The sequence below is a fragment of the Malania oleifera genome, chromosome 13 (genome assembly GCF_029873635.1).
Source record: "Malania oleifera isolate guangnan ecotype guangnan chromosome 13, ASM2987363v1, whole genome shotgun sequence".
Classification (NCBI taxonomy): domain Eukaryota; kingdom Viridiplantae; phylum Streptophyta; class Magnoliopsida; order Santalales; family Ximeniaceae; genus Malania; species Malania oleifera.
This window is the reverse complement of record NC_080429.1, coordinates 47,396,590-47,408,260: the sequence shown is the minus strand read 5'-3', so window position 1 is coordinate 47,408,260 and position 11,671 is coordinate 47,396,590. Positions and strand designations below refer to the sequence as shown.

The 11,671-nt window shown below is 38.8% G+C and overlaps 1 protein-coding gene across 2 annotated transcripts in view; it reads right to left on the bottom strand.

Moving 5' to 3' along the window:
- Window positions 1–4,710: 4,710 nt before the first annotated feature.
- Window positions 4,711–11,671, bottom strand: part of LOC131146616 (ABC transporter A family member 7-like) — a 34,772-nt gene continuing 27,811 nt past the window's right edge. For both annotated transcript variants that reach the window (XM_058096318.1, XM_058096319.1), the window contains 4 exons: window positions 11,391–11,519; window positions 11,181–11,286; window positions 10,930–11,018; window positions 4,711–5,207 (listed from right to left, as the gene is read on the bottom strand). In XM_058096318.1, the coding sequence (XP_057952301.1) occupies window positions 4,908–5,207; window positions 10,930–11,018; window positions 11,181–11,286; window positions 11,391–11,519 (624 nt within the window). In that variant the 3' untranslated portion in view covers window positions 4,711–4,907. The remainder of the gene's footprint in view (window positions 5,208–10,929; window positions 11,019–11,180; window positions 11,287–11,390; window positions 11,520–11,671) is intronic.

The following is an 11,671-nucleotide window of genomic DNA, read 5'->3' as shown; positions in this document are numbered from 1 at the left end:
ATTGATTTACCAAGAAAAAAACCATACTAATTGCCTCTACCCAGAAGTTCTTCGCTAGCCCTACATTAAGCCTGAGAAACCAAGCTCTCTCAGCTAGAGTTCGATTCATCCTTTCAGCCACACCATTTTGCTGAGGTGTCTGGCGAATAGTGAAATGTCTCATAATGCCCTGCTACACACAGAACTTCATGAACCTAAAATCAACGTACTCAGTTCCATTGTCTGGCCTGAGGCATTTAATTCTCCCTTCGGTTTGGTTTTCCACTTCAGTTTTCCAAACTTAAACCTAGAAAACGTATTTGACTTGTGCCGCATAAAGTATACCCAAACCTTCCATGAGTACTCTAACCGGCCCCCAAACATCAAAATGTATGTAATCAAGAATACCTTCCATCTTATGTATAGCTGATTTGAACTGCACCCTGCTTTGTTTCCCGAGAACACAAAACTTGCAGATGTTCAACATGCATGTTTTCATACCCTTCAAAAGCTTCATTTTGTGAAGTTCTTTCATACCATGCTCACCCATATGCCCTAACTGCATATGCCACAAAACGAGTTCATCACATTCAATATCTACAGCTGCAACTCCACCTACAACCGTAGTCCCCACCAGTGAATAAATATTTTCATCTAACTTTAACACTTTCATCACCATTAGATTGATTTTGCATACTTTCATAGCTCCACTTTTGGACTTGTGACTAAATCTATTACAACTCAAAGTGCCTAATGAAATTAGACTCTTTCGTAGGTCCGGAATATGTCTTACATCGCGTAGTGTCCTTATAGCACCATTAAACATTTTGATTTTAATATTTCCTATCCTAATGATTTTACATGACACGTCACTGCCCATAAGTACTAAACCTGAATTAACCAACCCATCAGTGTTGAACCACTCCTTGTTTGGAGTCATGTGGTAAGAACATACCGAGTCAAGAATCCAAGAGTACGTAAGGCAATCCAACCCCAATGTAACTAAAAGTATATCACCATCACTGCAATCTAAATTTCCTTCTTGAACTACATTTTCTGATTTTGAAGTCCCTTCTTGTTTTTCAGCATTCCTTTTCTTCCAATTAGGACACTCCATTTTAATATGCCCCTTTTTACCACACTTATAACACCAAATTTCTTTTTTCTTCTTGAATTGAGATCAGGATTTTTGACACGATCCATTTATGAATTTTCCTCTCCCATGATCATGGTCACCTTTCACCACAAGCCATTCCCCGTGTGGGGTATCATTGCAGATTTTCATTCTTTGATGAAACCCCAACAACGCACTTGTCACCTCTTCCAAATTTGAGATCTCTTTACCCCAAGTAAGAGTTGTAACCAGGTTTTCATACATGTGAGTTGACGGTAAGAAATTCAGTGGCATCAACGCCTTATCATCTTCTTCGAATCTTACAGCAACCCGCATTAAATCACTTATGATTAGATTAAATGCGTTGATGTGTTGGTTCAAATCCTAACCATCCACCATCTTAATCCAATATAGTCTTTTCTTAAGAAAAAGTTTATTAGTGAGAGATTTAGGCATGTACCGACTTTCAAGATTTTGCCAAATAGTCATAAGAGAATCCTCTTCCATGATGCTATACATCTCGTCATTCGCTAGACATAATCTGATAGTGGACACCGTCTTTATCTCTAATTCCTTCTAATTAGCCTCATCCATGTCATCCGGTTGAACACCATGTAAGACCTTTACCATCCCTTGTTGTACAAGCAAATCCTTCACCCTTCTCTGTCATAAACCAAAGTTCAGGTTCCATCAAATTTGACAACGTTAAATTTCACAGATAAAGTATCCAATGCCATAACAACAATAACTCTGATACCAATTTGTTGTATAAAACACACAAATTTGCATAGTAGAAGTCTAACACAACAATCAGTAAAGTGCAAAATATAGAACACAACCACAACCATAGAATGAAAGTAAGAACAACATACGGAATTTACATGGTTCGGCAATGCCTACATCCATGGGAGCACTCAGAAAAGAATATCACTATCTTGTGTCAAAAGACACTTCTTGTGTTTCTTACAATGCAAATACACCCAAACAGATATATATAAACACCACGGAGGCTTTCCCACCAAACACCCAACCAACTTAACATACACATGCAAAATTTGAAATCAGCGTCGCTACCCAGAACAAAACCGTCGACGGTTTCAAGCAAACCGTCGATGGTTTAAGATACCAAAAGCAAATCGTCTCAGCAATATTCAGACAACCATTGATGGTTCCTTCGATGGAAAGATACCGAGAGTAACATTTTGAACTTTCAACCAAACCATTAACAACATTGCGCAAACCGTTGATGGTTTCCCCAGAACACTGATTCAACTATGTTCTTCTCCTTTGTGTAAGTCATCCACTCAAATATTTGAGCCACAAAAACACAGCAAATATCAAGTGCATTTAATTCAAAAGGAGATACAAGAGTTAGTCTCTGTTATTCTTTCCCTTTACTCAAGGATTATGATGTTTATTTATTAGCCCAACTTTATCATCTTGAGTTATATATACCAAGGTACCTTTTCTTCTTCTTACAGCTGATATTATTTTACTCATCACCAACTCTATTATCTCATATGCATCTCAAGTCTCAATAGATGAGGTACAAAATGGACTCTATAAGGCCGCCAAATTTCCATAAATGGCAGTGCATGTGGATTGTAAAGCTCAATTCCACATTTGTTTTTTGAGGATTCAATCACAGGCTCAAGATGGATATCGTGAGTAATCAATATGCTAGCCCAAGCAAGTTCATCATATTGATCCATTTATCCAGTAACTAAAGTCTGGATCATTTAGCAAGGGTGGAAACAAGGAAAACTATTGTCGAAAGTGAGAGTGGAAGGTGTACAGAGAGGAAATTGTATAGACTTCCATGTATTGGCCAAAAAAATGAATCTAGACGTGTAGTTCATGAACAGAAGACAATAATAGGGAAGCAGATGATTATAAGGCCATCAAGGGGGTTAAGGGCAGTTATAAGTTGTAGAAATATGCATGTAGGAATGAAGTGTGTCCTGAATGGTTCCCAAGCATTACCCAACGTTTTCCATCTCTTGGTCCTTGGCAATGGTGAAATATGTTGGAGCCGTGCATGTCCTAGTGAGAAAGCATTTTTGGTACCAGCACAAGCAAACTGCCTTTAGCTTGGCATGCAGCAACAGTGCAACATTCACATGCTTTCAACACATTTTCCCACTTATTTTTGGATGAGATGTGAGATGGTGGATGCATGGGCAGTTACTCCTCCAAAATGGTGATAATTACCTAGTTCGAAAGAATTATAAGAAACAATTCCTCTACTTACGATTTGAAATCGATTCCTCCACTTATGAATTGAATTCATTTATTGTCAAATGTTGCATTGCACTTGATCCATACGAGCAAGAGTTACGATTTGGTGTTGTCCCCAAATTATGTAAAGTCTTGTTCTTTAGTGGATCCAAACATTAGTATTTTGGTAGAACCATTGGTTGCAAATACTCCCCGAAAGAATGACTAACTTAACTATTTTTCTGTTCCACAAGCCAGTGTGAAAATATGAGATCTTAATGAACATTGAAAACTCTTATGAGTTTTGTTAGCATCGGAGGAGCCTATGGATAGGCTTGATACACATGGGTGAGCACCAACTTGAGCCAAAAGTTTAAGCCTATTGGGTCTTGGGCCCAACCATGTATATAGGCACTCATCATCCACTCAATTTTTCCAATGTGCGACAAACTCACAAGTGAAATTTTTAACAATCTCTCCTTCACTTGTGAGTTCCAATTGCTCACCTTGAACATAATCTGCCTCCCTCATGGGGCTCAATTCTCCAACAGTTGTTCAAGTAGGCTTTACCACTGCGTCTTACGTGCCTTGGATTGCATTGCACGTGCATACGAACCAATCCTACTTCCCAAACCTTGACCGTATTCGAATCCATCTTTCAAGCCTAGATGATCCTTATTGCCCTCGATCACACACTGGTCCTCCAATTGCTAGCACATTAAAAGAATTAGTTTCACATCTCAACTTTTTTTATAATGTCGCTCACCCAAAGTTACGAACCATCGGCTCTGATACCACTTGTTAGCACTGGATGAACCTATGGATAGGTTTGATACACATGCGTGAGCACCAACTTAACTCAAAAACTTAAGTCTATTGAATTTTGAGTCTAACCATATATATAAACACCCATCATCCACTCAATTTTTCCAATGTGAAACAAACTCACAAGTGGAATTCTCAACAATCTGTCGACGATGTCTTCTGCAAATCAGCTTCTTTGTTTTTCTACTATGTTTTCTTTGTACATGTGCCCCACTCAATATATTAACCACATATTTCAACAAGTTTCTTGTAAATGCAAACTTCATCAGAAGCATTTAATGGTTTTAGGCAGGAAACATGCAGAGAAATGACTACAGAAGAAAGAAACTCGACAAATTTCCAGCATGGCAAGTGCCAACCGCTAGTTTTGCAATTTTGCTGTTTTCACAGCCCAGTTTATTTCTTCATGCATTTCGCCTAGCGTGCTAGATGTCCCAGAAGATGATAAACTGTGTTTTCAATAACATTTGATTTTCCTTTTCTCGTTTCACATCGTTTGAAAATAAGCGAGTCTTAATACTGCATATATATATATATATATATATATATAGATACAATTTCGAGGTATAAGAACATAAACTGCAATATTTCCCTTCTACTATCTTCTATAAGGAGTGTTGAATACAACAGATCAAATTGATTTAATATTCTTTACAATAATACTGACATTATACAAAACAACAAACTTTAAACTTAAAAAACACCTAGATAAAGAAACGTAAATAAATAAACAAAGAAATAAAGTACAGGATTAAGCGGTAGTAGCTGATGATCATGAGAGAACATTGAATGCCTGGGCCCCACGTGCAACCTTGATGAAAACATCCTCCAAAGTTGTGTCAGCCAGACCCCATGCTTGAACTGTGAACCTGCTCTTCGCATTCTCAACAGCTTGGAAAACGTCTGCAATCCTGACTTCATGCTTTGGGAGCTCAAACTTCTGGGTTCCAGATATTTGGTATATCCTGTTAGCATTTGGTGAGAGATGCCGCACCAATTTGTCCACTTCTTCCTCATGATTTGAAGATGTCGTCATCGTGAACACATACGAGCCTCCATATCTAGCCTTCAGCTGTCATTTACCACAAGAGAATTGAATATTATGAATCCAAAAAATTGCACATAAATACTTCTTGATGAAATCCCATAGGTTGTCAGCACTAAGAACCCAGCAATGGAAATAGCTGACACCATAAGATTAATTCAAACATTAATACACTTAACAATACGTGTGGTACTGTTACAATATGTGGCTTATATATGCGTAGATGGTTTTGCTCGGCACTGTTTTTTAAATTTTGAATTGGGAAGTTGAATATGTTGGGATTTCGAGGAAAAAACCTCCGGAGTTGAAGAGGGTTAGCATATATATAATTGTCGTAACCCTTTTGTTTGATAAGATAGTGAAAATTTTAGTCGTATGTTCCCGTGGATGTAAGCATTGCCAAACCACGTTAATCTTTTGTGTCATTGTTTTATTGTTTTCATATATCACTGTGTGATTGTGTTTCCGTATTATTCATCGTTAGTTGCTGCATTGTCTAATCGGTTTCCGCATGCTACGCATTAATTTACACAACAAATTGGTATCAGAGCAATTGGTTGCAATGGTTGGGATTTATTCTGCAAAGTTCGACGAATTGGGAAATTTTAGACTATGGCAAATGAGAGTTAAGAATCTGTTAGTGCAGCAGGATATGGTCAAGGAGTTGTATGGAAGGAAACCGGAAGATATGGACAAAACAAGTTGAAAGGAATTGGAAGCGAAGACCATAGCGACTATCAGACTTTGTTTGACTAATGATGTGATGTATCATGCCATGGATGAGGAATCACCGGTGGCAGTTTGGCAAAAACTAAAAAGTCGGTGTATATCCAAGTCATTGAAGAATAAGTTGTATCTTAAGCAAAAACTGTATTGGCTTAAGACGTCAGAGGGTTCGAATTTGAACCAACACATCAACGTATTCAATCAGATCATCAGTGATTTGATGCGAGTTGATGTGAAGTTCAAGATAGAAGACAAGGCGTTGATGCTACTGAATTCCCTACCTGTGTCACATACATATGAAATTTTGGTTACAACTCTGACGTAGGAAAAATAAACCCTAAATTTGGAGGAGATCACAAGCGCTCTGTTAGGTTTTCATCAGATGAAGAAAACCAGCGATGAGATTTCACAAGGTGGAGAGCTTGTGGTGAAGGATAACCGGGAACGTTGAAAAAAGCAAATTCCAGAGCGAATCGAGTAATAATAAATCTCAGTCCCAGTCTAGCAAGAAAAAAGATATATGGTGTTTTAAATGCGGAAAAAAGGGGCACATAAAACCATATTGTCCAAAGAAGAAGAAGGGGAATGTAGAAAATCAAAAGGGTTCATCAAAATTTGTAAATGTAGTGGAAGAAGAAAACTTAGAGAGCGGTTATGGTAATATGCTTTATGCTTCATCGGATTTAGATCGTCTTACAAATTCTTGAATCCTAGATTTGGCATGCTCTTATCACATGACACCAAATAAAGATTGGTTCAGTACCTACAGATCAGTAAATTATGGTTCCATTCTGATGGGAAATTATGCTTCGTGCAAAAATTTTGGAATAGGAAATATCAGAATTAAAATGTTTGATGGTGTTGTGAGAACATCATGTGATGGTAGGCATATACTGGATCTACGGAAGAATTTTATTTCATTAGGCACTTTGGATTGTAACAGGTTTAGTTACAAGTCTGAAAGTGGGGTAATGAAGGTGTGTAAAGGAGTTTTAACGGTGATGAAGGGACAAAAATTAACAGGAAATATCTATGCACTGCTAGGTACCACAATTGTAGGTGGAGCTGTATCTGCTGAGTCTTAGTCAGATAATACTGTCTTGTGGCATATGCGGTTAGAGCATATGAGTGAGCGTGGGATGATAGAGTTTCATAAGAGAAATCTTTTGAAGGGTGTCAAAACATGCAGACTGAATTTTTGCAGGTATTGTGTTCTTAGGAAACAGAATAGGATGCAATTCAAGACAACCACACACAAGATAGAGGGGATTCTTGACTACATTCATTTAGATATTTGGGGGCCAGTAAGGGTAGCATCACCGGGAGGACATATGTACTTCGTGAGTTTTATCGATGATTACTCACCAAAGGTCCAGGTGTACTTCATGTGTCACAAGCCAGAGACGTTTGACAAGTTCAAATTGTGGAAAGCTGAAGTGGAAAACCATACCGAGAGGAAGATTAAATGTCTCAGGTCTAACAATGGAACTGAGTACACTGATTCAAGGTCATGGACTTATGCGAGCAGCATGACATAAGGAGACACTTCACAATATGCAAGACGTCACAACATAATGGTGTGGTAGAAAGGATGAACACAATTATAGCTGAAAGAGCTCGGTGTCTCAAATTGAATGCAAAACTTACAAAGAACTTATGGGCAGAGGCAGTAAATATGACGTGTTTCTTGATTAACCGATCATCAAGGGAATCACTAGATGGGAAAGTTGCAAAGGATGTGTGGACAAGTAGCGCGACAGACTACTCTAGTTTAAGAGTGTTTGGATGTCCAACCTATGTGCACGTTTCTAGTGAGGAGAGATCGAAGTTTGATGCAAAGTCTAGACAATATATCTTTTTGAGGTATCGGAAAGGTGTGAAAGGGTTCAAACTGCGGGATCCAAAGGCAAACAAGGTGGTGATCAGTAGAGACGTGGTTTTTGATGAGAAAGTCATGTTGCAGCGTACTCAGGAAGAAGAAGAAGAAGAAAAAAGAAAAAGAAAAAAAGAAACAGGTGCCAGAAAACTGTAGCAGCAATGAGCATGCAGTACAAGTGGAGTTAGAGACTCGGGACAGAGATGAAAATGTTCAAGATGCAGGGAGTTCTAGCTCAGGGGACCAGCAGCATAATAGTATAGCTATACACAGACCCGGATGCACTATCAAGCCACCCCCTAAGTATAAATTTGATGATCTAGTTTCTTATGCCCTTATTACTAGTAGTAAGGATCCTACTACTTTTCAAGAGGTAATGCACAGCCAAGAGAAAAGTAGATGGATGGGTGCTATGGTGGAGAAGATGGAGTCACTGCATAAAAACCAGACGTGAGAGTTGGTGAAACTTCCAAAAGGAAGAGAGCGATAGGATGCAAATGGAAGTATAAGAAGAAAGAAGCGGTATTAGAAAAAGAAGGAGAGAAGTTCAAGGCTCGGTTAGTAGCAAAGGGTTACTCACAGAGGTAAGGGGTTTATTATGATGAGATCTTCTCCCTTGTGGTCAGACAGACTTCCATCAGGGTAGTGTTGGCATTGGTTGCACATTTCGATATGCATTTGGAGCAGATGGACGTAAAGATAGCGTTTCTCCATGGTGATTTGGAGGAGCTGATTTACATGATATAGCCAAAAGGTTTTAGTCAACCTGGACAGGAGCACTTGGTCTGTAAACTGAGGAAATCACTTTAAGGGCGGAAGCAGTCTCCAAGGCAGTGGTACAAATGTTTTGACTCCTACATGATCCAGATTGGCTACAGGAGATGTGATTATGATTGCTGCGTTTATGCGAAGAGTCTTGATGATGGTTCCCTTATTTTTCTATTGCTTTATGTGGATGACATGTTAATTGCTGCGAAAAGTATGACTGAGGTTAATCAGTTGAAAACTCTGTTGAGCAAAGAGTTTAACATGCAGGATTTGGGAGCGGCCAAGAAGATTCTTGGGATGGAGATTCGCAGGGACAGAGCTGCAAGGAGATTGTGGCTATCTCAGGGTAGCTATGTTGAGAGAGAGTTGGAGAGATTTAACATGTATAATGCAAAACTAGTGAGTACACCGTTAGCGAATCATTTTAGATTGTCTACTGCCCAATGCCCAAAGATGAATGATGATGTTCGTGACATGTCAAAGGTCCCATATGCCAGTGCAGTGGGGTGCTTGATGTATGCTATGGTATGTACAAGATCAGATCTGGCACAAGTTGTCATTGTGGTGAGCAAGTTTCTTTCAAATCCGGGTCAACAGCATTGGGATGCAGTCAAGTGGATTTTCAAATACTTGAGGGGTACTACAAACTATGGCATCATGTTTAGCAGGCAACAAAGTGATCCTACAGTTGTGAGATATGTGGATGTAGACTATGCAGGGAACTTAGATGGCAAGGAGTTCTACAATAGGGTATGTGTTCACCCTTGTGGGAAGGCCTATTTATTGGAGGTTCATGGGTCTCTAGTTGTATCATCTACAATTGATTTGGAGTATATGCCAGTGGTCGAAGCTGCCAAGGAAGCATTGTGGCTTACAAGATTGGTCAAGGAGTTGGGTATTCAGTAAGGTGGAATTTAGCTGTGTTGTGATAGTCAGAGTGTCATTTATTTGGCGAAAAACCAAGTGTATCATGCAAAGACCAAGCACATAGATGTGAGATTTCACAGGATCCGGGAATTGGTTTCTTCTGGTGAATTCTTGCTTGAGAAAGTTCACACTTTTGAGAATGCAGCAAACATGTTGACAAAGTCCGTTACCATGAATAAGTTGAAGCATTGCTTAAACTTGATCAACGTCTCCAGATGTTAGACGAGAGGCGTCCCAACCTATTGTCCCATGTGGAGTTACGGGTTATGTTTTTTTTTTTTCTCCTAAGAGGTGTATATTTGCCAAGGTAGAGTTTGTTGTAATATGTGGCTCATATATTGAGTGGAACACATGTACAAAAAAAACATGGTTTGAAAAAACTGAAAGGCTAATTTTCAGAAGAAACCGTCGATGGTTTGCAGAGTTGCATCAATAGTGTTAGCCTCAGGAAGAAACTGTTGACGGTTTGGCAGAGATCATCGACGGTTTGGTCTCAAAAAGAAACCATTGACATTTTGTTTGAAATCGTCAACAGTTTCAATTTTAGTAAGAAACCGTTGACGGTTTCAGATGGTTTGACTGAAACTGTCGACGGTTTTGTTCAGCGCTATTTTTTGAATTTTGAATTGGAAAGTTGAATAGGTTTGGAGTTCGAAGGGAAAACCTCCAAGGGTTGAAGAGGGTTAGCATATATATAATTGTTGTAACCCTTGTTTGACAAGATAGTGAGAATTTCAGTTTTATGCTCCCGTGGACGTAAGCATTGCCGAACCATGTTAATCCTTTGTGTCATTGTTTTATTATTTTCATATAATCTGTGTGATTATGTTTCCATATTATTCATCGTTGGTTGTTGCATTGTATGATCAGTTTCTGCACGTTGCGCATTGATTTGCACAACAAATACTCCTGGGTTACAAATCCATACATGACAAATCAGGCAACTTGAACTCCATAAAATTATCTTATTTTCTATTTTCAAAAAATCTTGGATGATGAATGCACATGAGATAAGTAGGAGGTGATACTATGTAAGACAAAGTGGGAAAAGTAATTTAAAAGGTTTTCTCCATGTAGAATGCAGACAAACATATGGAGAGAAGAGTTTACACGAGTACACAGCACCAAAGGAGAGAGAGAAAAAAGCTCAAAATGAACATTGCCTATATGGTGGGGAAAACACAATTGCTCAGGATTTAATGGAGGATATAGCCGCAGAAGACTCAATTGAATTCTAGTGCAGATCAAAACTGTAATGCATACGAACAATATGGTGATGCACCTTTGCACTAAATAGAAAATGCAAAACAGGGATCTCCTCCAAATCCTTGTTCAGATTATCCACAGGCAGAAAGCAGTTCAATTCATGAAGTATAAAATCATCATGTACAATCCGTATGGAGTTCATGCAGAATGTGTATAGGAACTCAATCACAAGCACATCAAATTTACCTCTTTTGGATTTCCTATGCACTGCAAGCTTCCATCAACAAAAATTCCTAATCGATCACACAGAACCTCTGCCTCTTCCATCGAATGTGCTGAAAATCATTCAACCAAGCTTTGTCAGAGATGTTTAGAATGAAGAGAAAAAAAATTAATCCCAGTATGACGTTCATCCATGGAGATCCAGTGCAGAGCCGAAATTAGATGATGTGCGAATCAAGACACACATGAGAGAGAGAGAGAGAGAGAGACAGTACTGGTAAGAATAATTGCACGGTCTTGCTTTGCACGCTTGACAACATTCCACAAATTATTTCGTGAAGCTGGGTCCAATCCAGTGCTTGGCTCATCCATATAGACAACCTTGCAAAATTTTCAAGAATTATGTCATGTACAGCTTGAGTAGAGATGTCAATATCTAAGAAATCCTGCACGGAACTTTAGATGGTAGAGAGTCTATAACATACTTTGGGATCTCCAATCAGCGAAATAGCAACACTAAGCCTCCTCTTCATGCCTCCGCTGTATTTGCCAGCTTTCTTGTCACCAACTCCTCCATGAAATAGATTAACACTTCTAAGAGATTCTTCCACTGCCTGCATCAACAGAATTAAAAATGAAAAAAGAATAGCAAAACTTGTTTGACCAACGATGACCGGCTAATTGATGCCCTGGTGACCATTTCATTATACTAAAATAACATCTTCTTTGTCTCCTAGGGAACATTCTGTTAACCCTGGAACTTCTA